General features: G+C 43.1%; 1 protein-coding gene across 9 annotated transcripts in view; it reads left to right on the forward strand.

Moving 5' to 3' along the window:
• The window catches only part of CSNK1D (casein kinase 1 delta), a 126,980-nt gene that overhangs the window by 69,251 nt on the left and 31,054 nt on the right, over positions 1 to 26,675 (forward strand). For all 9 annotated transcript variants that reach the window (XR_004540873.1, XM_033960918.1, XM_033960916.1 and 6 more), the window contains one exon: positions 21,062 to 21,233. Coding sequence is in view for 8 of the 9 variants with exons in the window: in XM_033960918.1 (XP_033816809.1) it covers positions 21,062 to 21,233 (172 nt within the window). In the remaining variant the exon portion in view is untranslated. The remainder of the gene's footprint in view (positions 1 to 21,061; positions 21,234 to 26,675) is intronic.

Consider the following 26,675-nt stretch of genomic DNA (forward strand, 5'->3'; position numbering starts at 1 on the left):
TAACCCCCAATGTAGCTCCCACAGGATGTTTTTAACGCCAGAATCACTGCCGCAGCAGCTATTTGGATTTCCCAATTTTTTAATAAAAGCCTCTATCAGGTTAGATGGACTCAGGCCAGAATACTCTGGATTCATGCCAGATTTGCAGTGGATGGCTGTCAAGGGACTGTCCATGTTCCATGTGCAGTGCAGTATGGGGGGGGCCATGGGCATAGCCCCCCCTCCTCCCCCCCCCCCCCCCCGGTTAGTTTCTATGGTGGTTTGGATTCCCAGTCAGTCCAATTTCCAAGTCAGAAATCCTGATCGGACTTGGGAAATGCCAACTGTGTGGCCCCAGTGAAGAAAAGCCACGCTATTACCGGGAAAACACAGGAGCACCCACAGGGGCCCTTGGGGAATTCTGGTCAGGGGTTTGCTCTGGAATTTATCAGCATGATGTACAAAACATACTTCAATTGCAGTGGCTGCATTAACCCCTCTGGGCAGCTTTAGTGCTGGGGTTTTCACCCACTCAGAGCACCTAGGCCCCGTAGTAAAGACATGCTGGAGTGACGAGGGTCCAGTTTGAAGACTGGGAGGAAAAGAGTTCATTTTTTATGTTGTTTCTCTCATAGTCAGGGTTCTCATTAACTGGCAATTTGGCCTCATGCTTGGAGATACTGGAGACCAACCAGACAGTGGCCCTGGATCTGGGAGAGTACCTTATAGTGTACAGGCTTTTAAAGCCCTCAGCACTATTAGAGGTAATCATTGAGTCTCTCAGAATTAAAAATAGGGCTGCCTCAGTCCTATGGCTCAGTGTTGCTTATGAGCAGCACAAAAGCTCAGACTAGGTGCTTTCCTTCACACTAGGATGCTAATGAAACATTGGAATGCTCCTGAGGGTTCCCTGAAGCAAGCAAAGGCCATGACAAAGTTGTATCCCACGAACACTGAATTCCAACATCTTTTCATCTCACCTAAGATGGATTCACTGGTTTGGTGCAAGTTACCAAGTATACCTCCCTCCCCAGTGAAGGGGGAGTCATGTTAAATGATCTGCAAGATCACAGGCTGGATTGAGATTAAAGGCAGTAGCAGCGGCATTCCTACATCTCATAGGCATTCCACTAGAAGTTATGTCAAACCCCAGCAGGAAAAAATGATGTAGACACTCATTTTTTGATGGAAAGAGTGGATTATGTGGCAGATGCACTGTATGATCTCTTCAGAGTACTCAGCAAGGTCTCTGCATAAACTGTCTCTGCCCATAAAATGCTGTGGATTAGACAATGGGCAGGAGATTCTGACTCTAAAGTGACTGAGCAAATTGTCTTTCAAGGGTCAATTGCTCTTTAGTAAAAGGGCTGGACGATCTGATGACTAGTGTAAGGGATTGCAAGCTCATGTCTCTACCATATAGCAGACCAAATACCCCTAGGGGGTCTGTTTGAAGTCATTTTTGTGGCTCTAGGCGCTTTCATCCGTACTCACCAGGTTTTTCAGCCCAGAGATCCTTCCAAAGCCCAAGGCAGAGATTTGAGGGGAGCTAAACATCAGACCACCTAAAGAAAGGGACATAAAAAACTACCTCAATGTATGCCCTAAATGAAACACCCGGGTATCTGTGGGACACTGCAAGGCCTCACCACCCTACACACACATCACTCACTCACAATCAGAGAGAGAAAGAGACAGAAAAAAAGTGGAGAAAAAGCCTCAGTTTAGCTTCACATGGCAAAAAAACCCTCCACTTCTGTGTCACGCAAGCAGACCAAATGAAACCACTTGCACATGTGTGTTAAATCAGCAATGGTGGAAAAAAATAAGGTCACTGGCAGCCCCCCAAAAAACCACCTTACAAAAAGCACGCCAAAAATTCACAAGTCCATTGTGTGGAAAAATCTGCACTTGAATAGAACAGTCATCAATATTGTAACATGAGCAGAAAAAGCAAAAAAGACTTAGCTGCCAGTGAAGTCCCAGCTGTTTCCAATGTGCACAGTAATCGTGCACCACTGCCCGGACTCCGTAGCCAGTCAATCTGACTGGGAAATCTCCATTTTGCTCTGCTGTGTCAGGGGTGTAATACTTCCTGCATCATAGGCAATCAAACATGACCCTCCATACATTCCACAAATGATGTATTGCTGGCGCAAGGAAACGCCACAGTTCACGAAACATTTCCAGTCTGCCAGAGCCTGGGTCACAGGGGGCCCCAAAAAGCAGTTATGCCAAGATGGCAGCCTTAACCCCCAGAAAAGGAAGGAGGTTAACAGCTTATTTATTGGGAGGAATGGGTGAAAATCACCACAGACCACTGGGTTCTGGACATTTTTCAGGAGGGATACAAGCTCAAATTCTTCAGTTCCCTCACAGAACTATTTGTTGACTCCCCAGCAGGAAGACTGGAAAAAGTAGTCGAGGTCCAAACCACCATGCAGAGACTATACTGTTCGAAGAATCGGGATTGGGCAGATATTCCATATATGTCATTGTGCCAAAAAGAGACTCTGAAGATTGGAGGCTGATTCTGGACTTCAGGTTGGTGAATGCCGCCCTCAAGGTCCCATACTTCCATGTAGAAACAGTTTAGTTGTTGCCTTAGTGGCACCGGGGGAGTTTCTGGCCCCTATGCATCCCCATCTTCCCGGACCACAGGAAATATTTGAGGTTCCATGTTATGGAACAACATTTCCAATTCTCTGCCCTGCCATTAGGGCTTGCTACAACACCACAAACCTTCATCAAGGTAAAGGTCAGCGGCAGTTTGCTTCCACAAGGAGGGTATACAAGTACAGAGCCGTGCAAAAGTTTTGCATCACCTCTGAGTAATACATTTTCTGTCTTTCTTGCTGGATCACAGCAATATTTCTGATGCCTACTGCTGCATATTATATACTGACGTGTTCAGAATTTTATGCTCTATCAACCTGCGCATTTTAAATTGTTTTAGTACTTCCGATTTAAGCCTTGTAAAGCATAAATTGCGTAATGTCGAAAATGTCGATATTTCGCATCAAAACCGGATCGAAACAGTCCAATCAGATCACTCCATTTTCAACCAATGGCGTTTGTTTTGAAGAACCAATCACAGTGCAGCAATCACGCATATATGACAATGCAGGAAAATCAGTTTTCATAAGTCTGCTACTCCAGTGACAGCATAATCGCAACATGGGAAAAGTTAGAAATTTTTCAAAAGAAGAGCGTGTGACGGTGGTTGTACTTAATGAATAAGGTTATTCAAGCCAGCAAATTGCAGCCAGGGTGAAGTGCAATCAAAGTACAGTCATACACTTGCTCAGTAAGAAAAAAGAGACAGTAAATGTGACTGACAGGGCTCGAAGTGGAAGACCATGCAAATCCACTGTGCAAGAGGACAGGGTTGTTCGCCGGATCTCAGTGGCAGATCGCAAACTCACATCACCAGAATTGTCAGCCAAGTAGCAGGAAATGTGTTCAGTGAACATATCTCCCTCAGCAGTACGTCGGTGGTGCCTGGAGTTTGGCCTATGTGGCTGTAGAGCAAGAAAAAAGTCATTGGTAACGGCAATGCAAAGAAAGCGACGAGTTGAGTGGGCCAGAAAGTACCATATGTGGACTCCAGAGGTGTGGGAAAATGTTCTCTTCAGTGATGAGAGTACTTTCTGTGTGTTAGGAGGCCAGTGCAACACGTTTGTAAGAATGAGGCTTTCAAACCACAGTGCCTGGGCTTGACTGTAAAGCATCTGACAAAAATCATGGTCTGGGGCTGTATGTCAGCCAATGGCATTGGACGCTTTCAGGTGATTGATGGCATGATGAACAGTGCCAAGTATCTCTCCACTTTGGAAACGTAATGGTTCCGCCTGCAAGGAGTCTTTTCCAGGGTGACTTCCACTTCCAGGATAACAATGCACCCTGTCATCAGACAAAGATGGTGACAAAGTGGATGACATCGAGCCATACTCAGTGACTGGAATGCCAGATCTCAATCCAATTGAGAATTTGTGGAATAATCTTGCTGTCAAGGTGTTCAGAAAACACCCAGAAACAAAGGTCAAATTAATTGAAACACTGATTTATGCTTGGCACCATGTTGCACAGCCAGATGAACTTCGAAAATTAGTTCACTCCATGCCTCAACGCTTTAAGTTTGTTATCAAGAACAAAAACTGGCCCATATGTTATTAGAATAGCAGAAAACAACCAGCCCTTTTCACGGCTACCTCCTCTTGAAGGGAGTAACAGTTAAAATACAAATAAACTTAGTACATATTGAAATAGCTAATGTAATCCATTTACAAAATATCAACATTTTTCGACATTCTGCAGTTTATGCATTACAAGTCTTAAATCTGAAGTCCTAAATCAATTTAAAATGGGCAGGGTGATAGAACATACAATTCTGAACACATCAGTATATAATATGAAGCAGTAAGCGTCAGAAATATTGCTGTAATCCAGCAAGAAAGATGGAATAATGTATTACTCGGAAGTGATTCAAAACTTTTGCATGGTTCTGTACATCCATAACTGGATGATTGGCTGATTCAAGCCCCATCCACAGCCAAGGGCAGAAGAGCATTGAGGTGTATGGTCCAGCTCCTCCAGACCCTAGGATGTGTCATAAATTTCTGGAAGAGCCACCTGGAACCGTCACAGTCCCTGGAGTACTTGGGCATATGTTTCAATACAGACCGAAGTTCATGCAGCAGATCAGGGAGCTGCGGGACAAGCCAGTGCCAACAGCTTAGCTGTACTTGCAGGTACTGAGCTCAATGGTAGCAGCAGTAGATGTGGACCTTGGGCCATGGCACTTCTGTGTCCCCTACAGGAGGCGCTCTTATCTTGATGGTTCACACAAACAGATGTGTTGCAGATGCCACTTCCTTGGATAGCCCTGGTGCATCACAGCCTGAACTGGTGGCTGCAACCACACTTTGACCCAAGGAATGCCACTTTGAATTTCCAGACAATAGATGTCAGCCTCGTCAGCTTTGGAATAGAGAATGACACGGTGGATGTTACCAGCGAGTAGCCGCGGGTAACCTGCCATAACAGTGGAGGGGGGGAAAGGTGCTCACTGCAGGTACGGGGACAAGGCCATCCACCGCCCCATGGAGTGGTGAATGGCCTTGTCCCTGCAGTTAAGGGAGGGAACGCACGCAGCCCCCTCCCTCCTTCCTACCTACCCGAATCTATCTACCTCCCTCCCCCCCCTTATCTTCGCGGCGCATTTTAAGGTTTGAGATTTGTTGAAAGCCGCCGGAGCGTACGTGCAGTCGCATGCATGTGTGGGCAGAAGCTTCTCTGACGCAACTTCCACCCACACAAACACGCAACTGCACGAACACTCTGGCGGCTTTCAACAAGCTACTCAAACCTTAAAACGTGCCGCGAAGGTAAGGGGGAGGGAGGGAGATGCACTGACTGCGCGAGGGGTGCCGAAGGGCAGTGAGGTGGTGAGAGGGAAGGATGGATGCTGCGGGGACGGCAGGGATAGGAACAGGGCGGTGAAGGGGACGATGGTCCGGGGACGGGGCAGTGATGGGGACAGATTTTTTTCCCCCATGTCATTCTCTACTATGGAGTGCATTGTGAGGGATGACCAGTATAGGGACGTTGGTCCCCTGCACAGAAGTGGACAATCAACATTGGAACTGAGAGTAAATCTTCTAGCACTGCAGGCACTAGGGAACTTATTACAGGGTAAAGCAATACAAGTATTCTCGGACGATGCAACAGCAATACATTATGTCAATTGGCAGGTAACAAAGAAACAAAGAAAATGACGGCAGAAAAGGGCCACGGCTCATCAAGTCTGCCCACTCTAATGACCCACCCCCCTAATTTCTTCCATGAAGAGATCCCACATGCTGATCCCATTTTTTTTTTGTTTTAAATCTGGCACACTGCTGGCCTCAATTACCTGCAGTGGAAGATCATTCCAATGATCAACCACCCTTTCGGTGAAGAAATACTTCCTGGTGTCGCTATGAAATTTCCCACCCCTGATTTTCAACGGATGCCCTCTTGTTGCCGTGGGTCCTTTAAGAAAAAAGATATCTTCTTCTACCTCAATACAGCCCGTGACATATTTGAACATCTCAATCATGTCTCCGCTCTCTTTGCGTTCCTCGAGTGAGTAAAGCTGCAACTTACCCAGCCGTTCCTCATACGGGAGATCCTTGAGTCCTGAAACCATCCTGGTGGCCATTCGCTGAACTGACTCAACTCTCAGCACATCTTTTTGATAATGTGGCCTCCAGAATTGTACACAATATTCCAGATGAGGTCTCACCATGGATCTGTACAGCGGCATTATAACTTTGGGCTTTCGGCTGACGAAACTTCTTCAGATACAACCCATCATTTGTCTAGCCTTGGATGAAGCTTTCTCCACTTGATTGGCAGTCTTCATGTCTTCACTAATGATCACTCCTAAGTCTCGTTCTGCTGCAGTCCTGGCTAAGGTCTCGCCATTTAGGGTGTAAGTTCTACATGGATTTCTGCTGCCAAGGTGACCTTACACTTTTTGGCATTGCCAAGTCGTGGACCAATGTTCCAGTAAGAGTAGGTCCTGCGTCATACTGTTGGGGACTGCTTTTGCCTACTATATTGCATAGTTTGGCGTCATTGGCAAATAATGTAATTTTACCTCGAAGCCCCTGAGCCAGGTCCCTTACGAAGATGTTAAATAGGATCGTGTCCAAGACCGAGCCCTGTGGTACTCCACTGATCACCTCCGACGTTTCGGAGAGGGTACTGTTCACCACCACCCTTTGAAGTCTACCTCTAAGCCAGTCTTTAACCCATGCAGTAAATGTTTCACCTAATTCCATCGAAATCATCTTGCTCCATAACCTGCGGTGTGGGACGCTATCAAAAGCTTTACTGAAGTCCAAGTACACGACGTCCAGGGACTCCCCCCATATCCAGCTTTATTGTTACCCAGTCAAAGAAGCTGATTAGATTGGATTGGCAGGACCTTCTCTTTGTAAATCCATGTTGAAGGGGATCTTGTAGATTCTCATCATTCAGGATTGTATCTAATTTGTGTTTGATTAGTGTTTCCATAAGTTTGCTCACTATCGATGGAGACTCACCGGTCTGTAATTCACAGCCTCCATCCTGCATCCCTTTTTGTGGAGTGGTAAGCACCAAGAGTGCTCCTCTGCACTTGGAGATCCAAATGCTGTTTCATTGGGCGGAGAACCATCTGTTGGTGATCTCAGTGGCACATGTAGCGGGAATAGACATTGTCAAAGCAGATTTCCTCTTAAATTAAGAAAGCCTGCCTAAACAAATAACATTTTCAAATTTTTTGTAAACTGATGAAAGGTTAAGTAGTCCCGCTGTGTGCTTGGGAGAGCATTCCACAGATTTGGTCTTCCAATTGAAAAAGTGCCATTGATGGTATTATCCTAGAACAAGCTGGCAGCTCATTCTCACACATGGGTGACATCATCCACGGAGCCCGATAAGGACAATTTGACAATGAACTGTCACTTTAAGTTTGAAAAACTTTGCGACTGCCCGCACCACACATGTGCAAGTGCCTTCCTGCCCAATGTTAGCTCGTGCCCTTCAGTTCTTCATTTTCCGCAGAGCGAAGAAGTTATCTTTTCTCTGAGCTCCGTTCAGGTTTTATTGCCTTCTTGCTTCACGTTTATTTTCTATATTCATATTTACTACTTTGGTTTGGTTTTTTGACAGGTTTTCTTTTAAAAATAAAAGAGAGAATTTTTCCGTCAAAGACAACTTCTGTCCGTGGCAATGGCTTCTTCAACGGTAGTTACTGGCCTTTTCAAAGGTTGGCAGCTTTCTTCTGTAACACCTTCTTGATTTATTCGTTAAATAATTCTTTCACCCCCTTTTTTTCTGTCAGGAACAGTTCTAGTGTGCGAGCATGGACGTTGCCAGGTCTTCGCAGCCTTTAATGTCGAAAGCATTGACATCGGCATCACAGGACATTCCAGCATTGGAGAAGCCAGCTAAGAGACCATCCACTTCCCAACAAGCGTCATAGGTTTCTACAGCATCAACTCAGTCGATACAGATCAAACGACGACACCACCGCTCCCCAGCTTCATAGGTTGTCTCACCTTCAAGGTGTGCTTTTTGCCAAGGTCACCCACACCAAGGCAACCTGCTGCACCATTAGAAACATAGAAACATAGAAAGATGACGGCAGAAAAGGGCCACAGCCCATCAAGCCTGCCCACTCTATTGACCCACCCCATTGAGTCTGAGTGCTAGTGACCTAGTTCCTTAACTTGACCCTCGTAGGGATCCCACATGGATGTCCCATTTATTCTTAAAATCGAGCACGCTGGTGGCCTTGATCACCTGCACCGGAAGTTTGTTCCAGTGATCTACCACCCTTTCCGTGAAGAAATACTTCCTGGTGTCACCACTAAATTTCCCCCCTCTGAGTTTGAGCGGGTGCCCCCTTGTGACCGAGGGTCCCTTGGGAAAGAATATATCGTTTTCCACCTTGACACGACCTGTGACGTACTTAAATGTCTCAATCATGTCACCCCTTTCTCTGCGCTCCTCCAGGGTATAGAGCTGCAGTTTGCCCAGTCTTTCTTCGTATGAGAAACCCTTGAGTCCGTCGACCATCCTAGTGGCCATCCGCTGGACCGACTCAGCTCGAAGCACATCTTTCTGGTAATGTGGCCTCCAGAATTGCACACAGTATTCCAGATGAGGTCTCACCATGGTTCTGTAGAGTGGCATTATGACTTCAGGTTTGCGGCTGATGAAGCTTCTATTGATACATCCCATCATTTGCCTTGCCTTAGATGAGGCCATTGGTTCCAGCTGTTCAACCTTCAACCAGTGCTTTCATTTCGGGAGCAACTCAATGAGTTACTCCAGAGGGAGTTTGGTAGTGTGTTTCAGCTGCTGCCTATGATACAATCTACTCCCTCAGTACTGACCCAGCTTGAGCTTAGCATTACGAGGTCTAAATGTACCAGTGTCATCTGTATAGTGGAGCATCGATCATCTCCTGTGAGGCATCGTCGCTTCTCTTCTCGACGACGTTCACCTTCCAGTCATCGCTCTTTGTATTGATGTTCCAGATCTTCTCATTGATATTCTTCCTCGAAGCATCAGTCTTCTACTTCGAAGAATCATTGATCCTCTTCGAGGCATTCATTTCGTCAATCTCAAGCACTGAAACGAAAAAGGTACACGTATCGATCCTCGTCCTCTTCTTCAGGGGATTGGTACCAGAGATGTTGAAAGCTTTCTCATGTGCATCGCTCTCAATGTACTCCATCTCCAAGACTGATTTGCGCTCTATCTCAGACTATTCGCGTACTTTGTCTGCTCCTGAGTCTTGCAGTCTTTCCTCACAAAAGTCACCACAGAACTCACCTCCTAGGAGAAAATCTCTGGAGAGACTTTTTTTCACCAGATACATCAGGCATTTAGGTAAAGCTCTGCCTGTTAAACTGGAAGCTGACACTGCTCATAGTGCGGAACACTTGGAGGCCTTAGATTATGATGAACCTCCTAAAGAACCCCTTAAGTTACCACTTCATGTCATTCTCGGAGACTCTTCTTAAAAATTGAGAAACACCTTTAAATATTGTAGTAGGCCCCAAAAAACTTGACTCTTTTTACAGGATTGTTTCTTGTCTAGGGTTTGACAGACCACAGCTTCAACATCAATCATTAGTGGTAGAGTTAACCCTTAAAAAATCTTCTATGATCAAAGTTTATGCCTCAGCACTTCCAGGACGTGAGGGTCGTACTATGGACAAATTTGGTCGTAGACTTTACCAAAATACTATGCTGGCGAGCAGGATACTTAATTACAATTTTTATTTTTCCTGTTATTGGAAGTGTTTGATTAGTCAATTGCCTGATTTTGACCAGTATATTCCTTCACACCACCTTGCGCAATATCAATAGATAGTATCTAAACATACTAAACGATATATAGCAAGGTCAGCCTATGATGCTTTTGAAATGTCATCTAGAGCATCGGCTATGTCTGTGGCTATGAGACGCCTGGCTTGACTAAGAGTCTCTAATATGGATGTTAATCTTTGGGATCGGTTAGCTAATATTCCCTGTTTGGAAGATAAGCTGTTTGGGGATTCCATTGAAGCAGCTACACAATAGTTAACCCTGCATGAAACCAGTTGGGATTCTTTGGTCAAATCAAAGGCAAAGCCTTCCACTTCAAGGCAGTCAACCAAGGCTTCTTATTCATATCAGAGGCGTTACACTGCTAAATAACCTGTTTCTAGACAACCTCCTCAGAAAAAGCAGAACAGCAACACTCTCAGAAGCCTCAATCAGCAGCTCCTCAAAAGCCTACTCAGTCTTTTTAGCATGCTTCTCGAGAGCATAGCCACTATTCCTCTATCTCATCCTCTTCCTCAACCAATCAGAGGTCGTCTGCAAATTTATTACCTGTGTTGGACCCTGATCACAATGGATTCCTGAGTTCTCAAAGTAATCAGGGAAGGTTACTTTTGATTTTCTTACCATACCTCCAAATCATCCTCCAAGAGAGTCTTCTTCCAATCCTAAGCAGAAGTATCTTCTTCGAGAAGTAGAAGCTCTGCTTCAATTAAATGCTATAGAGGTAATACCCCCTTCCTAGAAGAAGCAGGGCTTTTATTCAAGGTATTTTCTCATTCTGAAGAACACGGGAGGTCTACAACTGATCCTCAACCTCTGACACCTCAATAAGTTCCTAGAGACAACATTCAAAACTTTTCTTTTACTAGGAATTCTGTATCCCCTGTTAGAGCAAAATGATTGACTATGCTCTCTAGATCTTAAGAGGCTTATACTCACATACCAAGTTATTCAGCTCACAGAAAATTTCTGTGATTTTGAATTGCCCATCATCATTTTCAATACAAGGTTTTACCCTTTGGCCTAGCCTCTTCTCCAAGGGTTTTCACCAAGTACCTGGTGGTTGTCGCAGCAGCGTTAAGAAATCAAGAGTTTCAAATTTTCACATATCTCGACGATTGGCTCATAAGACATTTCTTCCCAAGGAGTATGCTTGGCAATTCAATCAACAATTCTGTTTCTCCAACATTTACGATTCAAGATCAATTTTCCCAAATCTCAATTTCGACTTTCTCAAACTCTACAGTTCATAGGAGCCCTACTCGACACCGTACAACTCAGACTGTTAGGTCACATGGCCTCTATAGTCCATGTTACTCCCTTCGCCAGACTTCATCTCAGGATAGCTCAATGGTCTCTGGCGTTTCAATGGTCTCAGGCTCTCGATCCATTTACACAGAAGATTACTGTCACATCATTGCTGTATCAGTATCTTCAGTAGACCTATTTGTGTCCTCCATCAAGCACAAACTGCCTCAATTCTGTTCCAGGCAATACTCTCCTCATCGGATAGATGCAGATGCTTTTCTTCTCAATTGGAAAGACAAGTTCCTCTATGCATTTCCTCCAATTCCTCTTATTCTCAAGACGCTGGTCAAACTCAAACAAGAGTTAGCCACCATGATCCTAATAGCTCCTCGGTGGCCCAGGCAACCGTGGTTCTCCCTTCTACTTCAACTCAACATCAGAGATCAGATAACTCTTAGTGCTATCAGTGCTTTTCATGTTCAAGTTGATAAATAAATCTCTGGCTGCACATCCTCTTATCTCTAGCTTTATGAAAGGTCTTTTCAACATCAAACCGCCTTCAGTAATTTGGGATCTTAATGTTGTTCTTTCAAGATGAAGCCTCCATTTGAACCATCAGCTCATCTTAAATTTCTCACTTGGAAAATGGTATTTTTAATCTCAATCACTTCTGCACGGCGAATGAGTGAGCTTCAAGCCTTGGTATCTGACCCACCTTTTATAGTTTTTAACTATGATACGGTGGTTCTTCGCACTCATCCTAAATTCCTACCAAAAGTTGTATCTGAGTTTCATCTGAATCAAATCCAGTGTTACCAGTTTTCTTCTCAAAACCTCATTCTCATCCTGGCGAGCCAGCTCTTCATTCCATTAGACTGCAAACGAGCCTTAGATTATTATTTACAAAGAAATCGGTCTCACAGAAAATCTCCTCAACTTTTTGTCTCCTTTGACCCAAATAAGCTGGGCAACCCTGTCACCAAGAGAACCATTTCCACATGGATTGCAGCTTATATTTCTTTTTGCTTTGCTCAAGCTGGATTGCAACTCGGGGATCATGTTATAGCACACAAAGTCTGAGCTATAGCAGCTTCAGTTGCATTCTTATGCTTCACTCCAATGGCTAAAATCTGCAAAGCAGGTACTTGGTCCTCAGTGCATACGTTTACTTCTCACTGTTGTCTGGAATCCTTTTCCAGATGTGATGCTCACTTTGACCAAGCAGTGCTACAAAATTTATTCTCTTAATTTGACCAACTCTCCCTCCATCCCATTGCAGTAAGCTAGGGAATCCCATATGTGAGAATATGCTGCCTGCTTGTCTTAGAATAAAGCAGAGTTACTTAACGTAACAGGTTTTATCCGGAGACAGTAGACAGATATTCTCACATCCCACCCACCTCCCCAGGTTGGCTTCTTAGCTTGCTTATGGAACTGAAGGGCATGAGCTGACGTCAGGCGGGAAGGCACTCGCACAAGCGCGGTGCGGGCAGTCGCAAAGTTTTTCAAACTTAGTGATAGTTCACTTGTCAAACTGTCTGTACCAGGCTGCACATGTGAGAATATCAAGTTTCAAGTTTATTAAAAATATGATGAAACGCTAATCAAAATTTCTAAGTGTTTTACAGTAAAAATTTTAAAAGGGGTTCAGTTAAACTATTAATAACATAACTTTACTTACATGAAGCATAAGAACATAAGCAGTGCCTCTGCTGGGTCAGACCAGAGGTCCATCATGCCCAGCAGTCCGCTCACGCGGCGGCCCATACAGGTCCAGGACTTATATAGTAATCCTCTATCTATACCAGTGGTCTCAAACTTGCGGCCCGGGCACCACATGCAGCCCGCCAGGTACTATTTTGAGGCCCTCGGTAAGTTTATCATAATCACAAAAGTAAAATAAAACAGTTTTTGATTATATGTCTCTTTAGCTATAAATTATATTATTATTATTAAGATTTAGCCAAAAGGAAAGATTTATAAACTATAAAGAGTTTTACTTCATGCAAAATTGTAATTTCTCTAATAAGATATTAACTATTTTTTTGCGGCCCTCCAAGTACCTACATATCCAAAATGTGGCCCTGCAAAGGGTTTGAGTTTGAGACCACTGATCTATACCCTTCTATCCCCTTTTCCTTCAGGAAATCATCTAATCCCTTCTTGAACCCCAATACTGTACTCTGTCCTATCACACCCTCTGAAAGCGCATTCCAGGTGTCCACCACCCTTTGGGTGAAGAAGAACTTCCTAGCATTGGTTCTGAATCTGTCCCCTCTTAATTTTTCCGAATGCCCTCTCATTCTTGTAGTTTTCAAAAGTTTGAAGAATCTGTCCCTCTCCATTTTCTCTATGCCCTTCATGATCTTGTAAGTCTCTATCATGTCCACTCTAAGCCTCCGCTTTTCCAGGGAAAAGAGCCCCAGTTTCTCTAATCTTTCAGCATATGAAAGGTTTTCCATACCTTTTACAATCACGTCGCTCTTTTCTGAACCCTCTCGAGTATCGCCATATCCTTCTTAAGATAGAAACATAGAAACATAGAAATAGATGGCAGATAAGGGCCACGGCCCACCAAGTCTGCCCACCCCAATAACCCTCCCCTACCTTTCTCTGTGAAGAGATCCCACGTGGCGATCCCATTTTGACTTAAAATCAGGCACGCTCCTGGCCTCGACCACCTGCAGTGGAAGATTATTCCAGTGATCAACCACCCTCTCGGTGAAGAAGTATTTCCTGGTGTCACCGTGTAGTTTTCCGCCCCTGATTTTCCACGGATGCCCTCTTGTTGCCGTGGGGCCTTTGAAAAAGAAGATATCCTCCTCCACCTCTATACGGCCCGTGAGATATTTGAACGTCTCAATCATGTCCCCCCTCTCTCTGCGTTCCTCGAGAGAGTATAGCTGCAATTTTTTCAGCCTTTCCTCATACGGGAGATCCTTGAGCCCCGAGACCATCCGGGTGGCCATACGCTGGACCGACTCAAGTCTCAGCACATCTTTGCGGTAATGCGGCCTCCAAAATTGTACACAGTACTCCAGATGGGGTCTCACCATGGATCTGTACAATGGCATAATGACTTCGGGCTTCCGGCTGACGAAACCCCTACGTATACGCCGATGATGCCAAACTATGCAATGTAGTAGGCAGGAACACGTCAGACCAAAGCACAGGGCCAGACGGAAACTCAATGCCTGACAGTATGGTGCATGACCTACTCCTACTGGAGCACTGGTCCAGGACCTGGCAACTCAGTTTCAATACCGAAAAATGTAAAGTCATGCACCTGGGCAGCCAAAATCCATGCAAGACGTACCTTTAATGGTAAAATCCTACAAAGGACTGTAGCAGAACGTGACTTAGGGGTGATCATCAGTGAGGACATAGATGAAGCTTTCTCCACTTGCTTGGCAGTCTTCATGTCCTCACTGATGATCACCCCTAAGTCACGTTCTGCTACAGTCCTTTGTAGGATTTTACCATTAAAGGAAAGGAAGAAATCAATTTTAGTATAGAAAATAAGCTTAGAAAGTCCCTTAGATCAATTAACAGTCATATGCATCTTTAAATAAGAAGCCTTTAAGGCCACCCTTGAATTTATCTAAATTCTGTTCAGACCTTAAATATAATGGTAACAAATTCCATATTGTTGGAGCAGTCATTACGAAAGAAGAAGCCCTATGGGTACTAATGATTTTTAGGGATGGAACATGAAGAAGATGTGATGCCTGCTGTCCCCGGATACCTATTACGGTAAGTGTGCTATATCATGTTAGGGAAAAATGCTTGAGTACCTGAATAAATTCATGTAAACCAAGGGTGTCCAACCCGCAGTCCACGGGCTGCATGCGGCCCCGTGAAGTATTATGTGCGTCCCCGCTCTTGCTCAAGAGCAATACAGTGTTTTCTTCTGCCGCCCCCGGGTGTTTACCGTCTTGCCAGCTCCCTCCTCCATCTTGCTGCAGCGTTTGCTCAAAGCCGCAGGCAGCGGATCCTATGTGCCTCTTGCGGCTGACCTGGAAGTGTTCCCTCTGACATTACAACATAATAAAAGCATCATTCATGACCATGAGAAACCTAAGACAAATCCGAAAATTTTTCGACAGTAAACAATTCCAACTTTTGGTACAATCTCTTATCCTTGGACTAATAGACTACTGCAACATACTTTATCTTCCCTGCCCAACGACCATGATAAAGCAATTACAAACAATACAAAATACAGCCCTAAGACTCATCTACTCATTGAAAAAATATGACCACATCACAGAAGCATACCATAACTCACACTGGCTCCCAATACAAGCAAGAGTACACTTCAAATTCTACTACCTACTATTCAAGGCTATTCATGAAGAAAGCCCAACCTACTGGAACAACCGACTAACTCAATCCACCTCAACCAGGCACAGGAGAACCCACTCACTATTCACACACCCACCATCCAAAAATGTCAAATGAAGAAAATTATATGACAACCTAATAGCCACCAAAGCAGCTAAACTGGACAGACAAATCACTAATCTGCTGTCCTCGACCACAGACTACAAAACCTTCAAGAATGAAACTAAAACCCTACTCTTCAAAAAATACATAAAACCTATTTAACACAACCAGTTCCTACCCAATCCCCACCTACTCTTGATACTAACGAACCTCAATTCATTAATAAAATACTTATTCCATATAGTACTTCACGTTCTCTTCGGTCAACTAACCAAAGACTTCTAACGATTCCCTCCTTGAAAATTATTGGAATCCGTCGACAAGATATGTTTTCAGTTTTAGCACCACAACTCTGGAATTCTCTACCTCTACAATTAAGAGATGAAAATAATCTAAGCTATTTTAAAAAGAATTTAAAAAGCTTTTTATTTAAGGATGCTTTCAGCTTATAAATTGTTTTCCAGCCCTTCTTCTTTCCCTTGTTTTCTTCCTTAACTTTATTCCTCTTTATGTTTATCTTTCTTTTTCCCACTATATTATTTTATCAATTTGCCAGTTATACTTATTATGTAAGCATTATTTTTTTTAATTATATTTATTGTGTAAATTGTCTGCTTTTTTGGATTTTCTGTATGTTGTTTTTTTATTTTAATATTATGTTTAACTATGTTATTTTTATATACTGTAACTCGCTTAGAAAAACTTTAATTAAGCGATTAATCAAATATAAATAAAACTTGAACAAATCTAAAATGCTTCTAATTACCCAACAAGTATCACCTTAAGGTCTCAACAACTCTTATGTAATTCTTATGACAATTCTTGTTATGTTACTATTCTTGTAACCTCTTGACAACTCGTATGTAATCCGCCTTGAACCGCAAGGTATTGGCGGAATAGAAATCACTAATGTAATGTAAAGATGGTAAACACGGCGCAGAAGGGAGGGAGGGAGAAGGGCGTGTTGGGACTTGAGAGGGAGGCAATGCCTGCGGCTTTCGGCAAAAAAATGACTAGCATTGAGAAGGGAGCCGGCCTGAAGGTAAACACCCGGGACACAGAAGGGAGGGAGGGAGAAGGTCGTGAGACTTGAAAGAGAGGGAGCACAAACTTAGGAAAAATGATGGAAGGAAGGAGGGAGGGGCATGAACTTAGGACACAGAAAGAAAGGAAAGATAGAGGGGAGCATGAACCATAAGATGGAAGAATGAGGGAAAGAGATGCAGAGGGAGATAATAGAAAGGGAGAATTGGGTGTCTGAGAGAGGGAAAGAGATGGTGCATTTGGGGAGATAAAGAAAGAGGAGAACTGTTGGGCAGAGAGAGGAGGGACGGAGACAGAGAGAGAATTATTGGACATGGTGGTGGGAGAGGAGTGAGGTAGAGATGCATGGGTGCAGAGAGAAGGGGGAGAACATGCTAGTGCGAGGAAGCCTCCTGGACTTTTTTTTTGGGGGGAGGGTATTAAAAGAAGTGCCAGATTGGGCGTGGGGGGAGAGCTTATAGGACCGGAAACAGAGGACAGAGAGAGAGAGAGAGAGAGAGAGATGGTGGGCAATAGTCTGAAGGGAGAGAGGTTGGACCTTGGGTGGTGTGGAGGATGAGGGAAAGAGATACTTGAAGGGAGAACTGTTGGGAAGAGAAAGAAAGAAATGGTGGATCTGGGGAAGGGAGGCAGGCAGGCAGGGGTAGAGATGGGATGGGGGCAGTTGGGAAGAGAAAGGGACAGAAGTTGGATATGGGGATGGGAGAGAGAAATGTTAGGCCTGTGGATGGAAGGTAGAGAGATGCAGCATCTCTCTTTTTTTTCTCCATTTCATTGTTCAGCATCAAGGGAGGAGGGAAGAAGAAAAACAGAAAAGAGAGGGAGCAAAATGTTGGACCATGGAGATAGAGGAGGAGAGATGGAACCATGGAAGGGTAGGAGGGAAGAGAGCTGGGATAAGATGATGCTAGGGGATGGAAAGAAAGGGACAGGGAATTATAGCCTGACCAGTGGAGAGAGGGGGGGATTCTGAAAGTGGTGAGCATGTGGATGAGGTCAAAAGGGAGATGACAAGATGAGTGAGAAAGCAGTGAGTACAGTGGTAGAAATGTGGTAATGGGGAGTAGATAGAAGGGAATAGGAAGCTGGGAAAGGAGTGTAATGGGAAATGGGAGAGCTAGGGACAGAGAAGATGGAGAATTGAGAGGTAGCTGAACATTTAAAAAGAAGAAGGGTGAGAAAGAAGGCAAGATTTGAGTGGACAGAGGCAGAAAAGAAAAAGTTAAGAAAGCTGAAAGGGAAAAATCAATACATTAGAGACAGGCATAAGAAGAAAATGGAACGAGAGAAGAGGAAAAAAAAATGGACAGCAGATGCTGGAAAGAGAATTAGTTGAAGATGGACAAAAATCAGAAAGAGAAACTGGGACAAAAAGGATGGAAAAACAAAACATCCAGACAACAAGGTAGAAAAAATTGTTTTATTTTGAATTTATTAACTGGAATATGTTAGCTTTGGGATATGTGCATCACAATTATTTTTGTATTCAGTGGTGTAGTCATAGACAGCTGATTTGGGGGAGGGATTGAAGCCCAAAATTAGTGGATGGGCACCAAAGTTTCTCCCTGCCTGAATGCAATTTATAAATACTTGGGCTAGTGGGGATTCCCAAGCCCATTCCAACTGAAGACATCTTCCTCCAGTCTGGCAACTCAAAATCTCCAAGCTTTGCAGCCAGTGCAATATCCTCAAGCTGCCCCTGCTTTCATCCAAGCATGAAAGCCAAGGAGAGGCAGGGAGGAGGGAAGGCAGCAGCTCTGCAATATTGCTGCCAGCTGCAGAACTTGGGAAGTTGGAGGGGGAGGAGGTGGCTGTCAGTTGGTGAGGCTTGGGTATCCCTACTAGCTACAGCAGGGGAGATATTCATTTTGAGGGAGCCTAAGCTCAAAGTGGGAGGCCCAAAAAAGCAGTAATATTTACCCTGATTAAACGATCCTCCACGTGCACTGCTGACAGCTGATTCAGCACCCTCGCTCTGAAGAGGCTCACCGTAGCTTTAATAGAAGTGAATGGTAGAACCAGGAGCGCCGATCCCTGTTCATCAGAATGGGGATGCGGAAGCCTATGGCTACTCCCACTGTCAGCGGTGTATGTGGAGGATCACTCAGTCAGGATAAGTATTACTGCTTTTTTGGGTTCCTCTCCACAGTGTCCCTTTAATGAAGGTTTATTATTAGATACGTACATCTATATTAGTGATTACAAATTTGGGACCTGCTCAATCTTTTTTGGGCTCATCAGCTAATGTTAGTGTTTGTGCGGCCCCAGAAAATTTTTTTTCAGCCAATGCGGCCCAGGGAAGCCAAAAGGTTGGACACCCCTGATGTAAACCATTCTGAGCCCCCCCTGAGAGAATGGTATAGAAGAGTGAATGAATAAATACATAAATGTTTTAAATTAGGTAGTGTCCAGTTTTCATGTCAACCAAGAGGTCCGGTTTCCTGCTTGTACATTTTCGGAATCCAAGAAGATGTACAGGATCATGAAATTGCTGGATATGCACTGTGTGTTTCTGCACTACCTAGAAGTAACTAATGAGTTTCAGCTGTCAGATTGTCTCTTTGTGTTAGCGAGCACTAGCCGCTGGGGACAGCTGGCTTTGAAAGCGACCATTTCCAGATGGATTTGAAAGGCCAATTTGTCAGCTTATATCGGTAGCGGTAAGATACCTCCAACTTCTTGGAGTGTAGCCTCTTCCTGGGCAGAGTCCAAAGCAGTGTCCACAAAAGAGAGTTGAAGAGCAGCCACTTGGTCCTTTCTCCATAGTTCACAACATTTTACAGGGTGGATGTAGCAGCAAGATTGGATACCGCCTTTGGAGCTTCAGTGCTGTCAGCAGGCTCATCTGTCCCACCCTAGATTTCATGGACTGCTTTGTTACATCCCAGTGGTTCAAGACTGACGATGCTATTGAACTAGAAGGGAATATTGTCAGTCTTGAGACCTGCTCTTTCAGATGATTCCTAGCCTGCCATTCTGTTTCAGACATGTCTTTAGCACCGGAAAGCTTGCTTTTTTCCATGGCCTCTAGCAAGAGTTCAGATAAAAGAAGCTCACCTATCTCAAGAATGCAGGGGGTATCTGCAAGAGCCTAAAGTATATCTTAAATGTACTCCTGGTGTATATCATTTACTGTTGTCTTGTCATATTAACCTTAGCAAAGGAGGAAAAGCCTCAGATCCCCGTATGCTTACAAGTGCAAAGCTGAAAAAAGCATAATAGATAGGGAAGTAACTGCATAGGCTGAAAAACCTGCTGTTTGAGCAACACTTCACAGTTATGCAAACAATGCTTCAATGTGCATTCAAACTCTGTGAGAGGTCAAAAAAGAATTTTCCTCCTTTTTTGCTAAGGTTAATGTAACAAGACAACAGTAAATGATATACACCAGGAGTACATTTAAGACATACTTTAGAGTTTTATGACACAAGGAGAAGGTATTTTTTGGTGAATTGATTATTCTTTATGTGCTTGCATATTTTTTGGGTGAGGTATCTGCAAGATCCTAATGAATATTAGTGCATGCTGAACTCAAGTAGGTGAACTGTGTTCCGCCTCATTATGGGTTATAAAGTGTTCATCATTGTTAATGTTATTGTTCTTTGTTGTGTTATAAGCAGAACAGACTAGTTTCTCGGAGAGAGTCCCTGAAACCCTCCCTCTTGTTTATTCTCCAACTCTGACAACCTGCTTTGATATGAACTGAGGAGTACAGGACAGCCCAGGGAGAAGGGGGGTAGAGCAGAATAATGCAAATGAGGCTGTCAATACACACCGTGTGAGTGAAGGTGCATAAACCCACTGGTTCAAGACTTATGTTTCTATCTCCTAGAAAGAAGATTAACAAGATAGGTACATAATCTTCCCTTACTTGGTGGTATTGATTACCTGTTGATGTCCTGACTTAAGCATAGTAGCAATTATACCACAAGTAGCACAGCCTTTTCTAGGGACAGTGTAAGGGTGTTCACAAGAGCCATATTAAGACTTGTTACAAATTTATTTGAACTTGTGGAGAACTGTGCTTTGCTGCAAGATTTTGTTAATTTTCAAATGCAACTGAAATTTTATGGCACCCCTCTCTAGTTCTGGTGACCTCCTGCCCTGGTTAAGTGTTTTCTGCTGTCTCCAGTTCAGAACTGCTAATTTAAAGAGAGATTGTCTGTTTTGGTAAAATAAGAATTTCAAATTCTTAAAAAATCTAAATGTTATCCTGCTATTTTTTATCTTCTGTTATATTTTACTTTTGACTGTCTTTCTTATTCATATTCTTTCTCTCTTTGTCTTTAAAAGAAAATGACAGAGAAATATGCAGACAGAAGCCATAAACAACAAGCAGCAGCACAATAAATTAACCCCCCCCTACATTTCAAATATTTTCAAAATTGCTTTAACCCTTTGGAAAATACCTTATATTTAAGCATAGTGCTCTTTCCACTGACTAATTGTAAGAATTTTGTAACTGAATTTCAAGGGTGCAAACAGAGCAGCTGAAGATACTGACCGTGAGCGAAGGGAGCGAGATGAGAGAATGAGACAAACGAGAAATCCTGCAGCTCCAGGCCTACCCTCCACTGCTTCTGGCAGACTGAGAGGAATGCAAGAGGTGCTTCCGCCCTCGCCTCTTACAGCAGCTTCTCATACCGGTAATAAGCCTGCATCTCTTGGTCTTAGTGCACAGTTTGTTCTGTTCTTGTTTCAAATTTTTATTAAAGGTGCTATGCTGGATCTGGCCAGTAATTTATTGAACCCAGCATTCTGTTTTCAACCGTGGCTAGTCTGGGTCTCTTGGAAGTACCCAACATGTTCTAATAGGAAAGTCTTTTTCATATTGCCCACTCCCAAAAGTCCCAAATCTATTTAGTCTTGAGATTTTGTTCATCATGTTTAAGAGGCTGTGTCTACCTCCCAAGGAAAAGCTTCCAGAGCACAAAATAAGTTGTCCTGTGTCTGCAATATTCTACCCTTCCTATCCTGACATGTTATGTTCTCTTTCTGTCCAGAAATCCGTGACCCCCAAATAAAATTTTACAGTCCTACAACTCTTCTTCAATTCATTCCTTCTTAAAATAATGTGCCTCTGGTTTCTAATGGGGCAGGGATGATTTCCAGTCCCCTAGCCCTATTGGTACAACAATTCAAGATGGTGCTGGCCATTAGAGATTATGACTGAGGGTTGTTCTGCCTGTTTAGACCCTGCGTCTCATGATTATAAGTGGGAGAATGTAGGGGGGGGGGGTTACTGAGTATGTGCTTGGGAGTATTGTTTTTCTGAGCAGTGGAGAGAGGGCTGAAGTAGGACAGCTTCTGCAGCAGGGGTTTCTCTTAAGGGGGTGATGATGATGAGCAGTGTTTTGTTTCATTGATATCTTAGGAGCCTTTTTACAAAGCTGCATTAAGCAGTTAACATGGGATTTATCCCAGGACAAGCAGGCAGCATATTCTTACATATGGGCAACGACATCATCCATGAAACCTGGTATGGACAGTCCACAAGTACAAGTACTTGAAGACCGTCTGCACCACACATACACGAGTGCCTTTCTGCCCACTCATGGGACCATCAGTTCTTAGTTTCCATGAAGCTGAGAAGCTGTTTTTCTCTCAGTGCATCTACTATTTGCATCTGTTTTAGACACAATTTTTCTACATACTTTTTGTGCGTATGTTCTTTACTTTTGTGCCTTCCCGTTAACCCAGTTTCATCATTTTTCATTGAGTTTTTATTTTGGGCCCTTAAGCCTGTCTTCAGGCTGGGATCATCCAACCTTTTTCAGTTTACAGTTTGCTCTACCTGTATCCTTTTATTGACTGTTTTTATTTTGTATTTAGATATTGATTGTTTATGCTGTATTTTAGATATTGACTGAATGTTATTTTTTGTTGTGAACCGCTTCAAACTTCTGGTATAGCGGTATACAAGAAATAAATTATTATTATTATTACCTCCCCGAACCATTTGACCTCGCAATAGCAGCTTTTCCTCCAATGTCCAAGGCTTCTAGTGGATTTAAGTGATATTCTCGGTGTCGCAGGGCTATTTCCATCTGTACAGATGGTGTCACCTTTGAAGCACACCTCGATATTGATCCTATGATACCAGTGCATGTTCTGGTTATTGCACCATCTCTGCAGGAACAGCTTTCCATGCTATTGCAGAAAGAGTTAGCTGTGCTGCTGCAATTACAAACAATTCCAGCCTCAGCTCAGTCTTGAATGTTGCCTAGATACCCAATTAAGGTATCTATCTAGACCATGCAACCTCAAGCATCATCATCTATGGTCAACGTAAATGACCAATGTACATAAATGACACACATCAATGATGCCCAGACATCAAACGTCTACATCAAGGCATGCATCCTTCATCAAGAGAGTGCAGTTCATCTCATTCTCAGCGTTCCTATGGATGTTCATCAAGATAGTCTAGTCAATGTTCACCTCAACGTCACCCTGTCTCCTTGATACTCCTCTCAACAATTTCCTCGACATCATTCTCCACTAACAGAACCCGGTATTGAGGACTAGGATTCTGACCAAAATTGGCACTCTTCTAACGACTGTTCAGAGTTGTCAGCGGTTGAATCTTAAGAACATAAGAATTGCCATACTGGGACAGACCGAAGGTCCATCAAGCCCAGTATCCTGTTTCCAGCAGTGGCAAACCCAGGTCCCAAGTACCTAGCTAGATCCCAAGTAATAAAACAGATTCTATGTTGCTTATCTTAGGAATAAGCAGTGGATTTCCCTAAGTTATCTCAATAATGGCCTATGGACTTCTCTTTTAGAAAATTATCCAAGCCTTTTTAAAACCCCGCCAAGTTAACTGATTTCACCACATTCTCCGTTAACGAATTCCAGAGTTTGTTTAAACTTTTTAATTGCAAGTCTTTTTGGAGGTGGGTGGTCAGATATTTGGAGGGTTCGTTGGGCTGCTCTATACCTTTCACTCCAGTGGGATTTCTCCTGGATAAAGTTGAGGCATTTTGGATGTCGCCTATTTTTATGGAAAGTTGGATTGGTGGCTAAGAAGGTTATCCTGACGGAGTGGGTGTCGGCTAACCCTCCCTGTTATTGGGCATGGCGCATTCAGTTGCATGCTTTGATGTTGCTTGAGAGAGGTCGGGTGCGTACTTCTTTTCAACAGTCTAAATTCTTTTTGCAAGTCTGGGGCCCTTATATCTATTCCTTGTCTCCTAGAACCCAAAGTCTGATTCTGAATGCTTTACAAGTCTGAGGTGATTTGAGTGGTGGGGGGGTCGGCAGTTCTGGGGTTGCCTTTCCCCAATCAGATCTCCTATGTCTTCCTTCAGACCCTTTCTTCTTTGTTTTGGGGTTTTTTTGGTGCTTGTGTGTGTGTTTTTGTTTACCTGTTAGCGTGGTGTGTCCTCTTTTCTGGGGAGGTGGTATCAGGGGGTGGCGGAGGCATTGCCTTCTACATCTCAGGGTTCATAAGAACACAGGGTTCTGTTTGCAGTGTTTATTATACAATTTGGCTGGGCTTCTCCGGTTGGGTAGGGTTGAGCTTTTGGCTTTTTGCTGGTTTCTTTTCTGGCTCATTGTTCTATCTGGAGTATCATGCTGTGTTTTGGGTTACTGTACTTCAGTACATCGCCTTGGTGTCGTGTGGCAGATACTCATTATCTCTGTATCAATTGCAATTTTGTAATAGCAGGGATAATGGGAATGTGGATTTTGGTATCAGGCAGGGGAAGGGTGGGATGTGAAGGGGGGGTAGAGACTGGAGGTTCAAGTTTCAAGTTTATTCATATTATTTGATTGAACGCTTTTCCAAATTACAAAGCGTTGTACAAAAGATAAAAATATGATTTTAGAGAAATCACTTATACATAATACATTAATCAGACCTACATGGGTAATTGCTTTTAAAACCACGGGAAACAATAGGAAAGAGGGGAGGAAATACAATTTTTTGAAGAAAAAGTACATAAAAGGGAAGTACATTAGGAGGGTAGGAAAAAGAGGATAACTGGCAGAAGTGGGGTCGAATAAGAGAGCTATTAGAGCTATTAATTTGTTGTTGATGCATATTTCTTGAACAGTTCTTATGTCTCTGGTTTTGTAATTTTCTTCTACCTGTTCAATAAAAATTGTTTTCTATAAACTTTTTAATTGATGATGATTATGAACAAACTAACAAACAATGAACAAATACTGAGCAAAAATTAAGCTAGGCAAATGAAAAAACCATCATCAGTCATATTTCACCAAACATAAACCCCTAACTCCCCCTCCCCGAAAACAACCTCCATCAGAAAGCCATGCCAATTGTACCAGGGTACTGTATTCAGTAACAAACTGCTCCCCCCTCCCACCCCCCGCGAACCCCCTCCACTCCTCAAATCTAGCTAGAAAGTACCAAGAATATAAAAGAAAGCCCATCAACAAATGCAATGTCAAAGCAGACTACTACCGTGCAGAGGAGGGTACCCACCCAACCTCCCTTCCCACTATTACTACCCAACTATCAGCAGCCCCCCCATAAACTAATATGCTAGACAAATTCCAGAGTTTAATTACATGTGTGAAGAAATATTTTCTACAGTTTGTTTTAAATCTACTACTTAGTAGCTTCATCATATGCCCCCTAGTCCTAGTATTTTTGGAAAAAGTGAACAAGCATTTCACATCTACCCTTTTCATGCTACTCGGTATTTTATAGACCTCTATCATATCCCCCCTGAGCCATCTCTTCTCCAAGCTGAAGAGCCCTAGCTGCTTTAGCCTTTCCTCATAGGGAGGGAATCCCAAACCTTTTATCATTTTTGTCGCCCTTCTCTGTACATGCTCTAATTTTGCTATATCTTTTTTGAGATAGGTGACCAGAACTGCACACAGTATTCAAAGTGTGGCCATACCATAGAGCGATACAAGAGCTTTATAACATTTTCATCTTTTTCCATTCCTTTCCTGATAATTCCTAACATTCTATTTGCTTTCTTAGCAGCCAACACACATTGAGTTGAGGGTTTCAATGTATCCTTACCATAACATAACATTGTGCTTGTTGACCGTGTAACCATTAGTTCAATGCGGTTTATAAAAAATTACTAAAGAAAATCATAATTCATGGGATGAAGAGAGTTAGTTGGTCAGGTATTTAGAAAATAAATAGGTTTTCAATTGTGATCTAAAGTCTTTATAAGAGTGAGCTGCTTGCAACAAAGCTCGAAATTCTTTATCATGAAGGGCCGCTTGGGGCGCCAAAGTGTGATTGAGAAATTTTATACTTTTACAACCATGGATTGAAGGAGAGTTAAACAAAGGATGGGTTCTTCTATGTCTATATGATGCCAAGAAAAATCTGTTAACCAAGTATAGAGGGGCTGTGGTGTAGAGGACTTTGTAGCAGACGCAGCTCAACTTAAACAATACAAGAGCCTCCACAGGCAGCCAGTGCATCTCACAGAAAAAAAAACCGTAACATAATCATATTTCTTCAGGCCATAGATCATTCTAACCGCCGTGTTCTGTATCAGTACAGTCTCGCTAACTCTTTCTTAGTAATTGTCAAATAAATGATATTACAATAATCAAGGAGACTTAATAAAAGCGATTGAACCAATAATCTAAAAGCAGCAAATTCAAAGTAAGATCTAATAGTTTGTAATTTCCATAGGGTGAAGTAGCTTTTAAGTACTACAGCATCTACCTTAATTTTTCATAGTGAGTTGCTGGTCCAAAATAACTCATAGATCCTTTTCCTGGGCAGTGACTCCTAACATAAAACTCAGAATCACATAGTTGTAGCTTGTGTTCCTGTTTCCCACATGCATCACTTTGCACTTGCTCACATTAAACGTCATCTGTCATTTTGATGCCCAGTCTCACAAGGTCTTCTTGCAATTTTTCACAATCCTCTTGCGATTTAACAACTTTGTGTCATCAACATATTTAATTATCTCATTAGTTATTCCCATCTCTAGAGCATAAATATATTAAAAAGCAGCTGTCCCAGCACAGACCCCTGGGGAACCCCACTATTTACCCTTCTCCATTGAGAATATTAACTATTTAAATCTGTTTTCTGTCTTTCAACCAGTTCTTAATCCATAGTAGGACATTAC

This window comes from Geotrypetes seraphini, chromosome 10, assembly GCF_902459505.1.
Source record: "Geotrypetes seraphini chromosome 10, aGeoSer1.1, whole genome shotgun sequence".
In the NCBI taxonomy this organism is placed as follows: domain Eukaryota; kingdom Metazoa; phylum Chordata; class Amphibia; order Gymnophiona; family Dermophiidae; genus Geotrypetes; species Geotrypetes seraphini.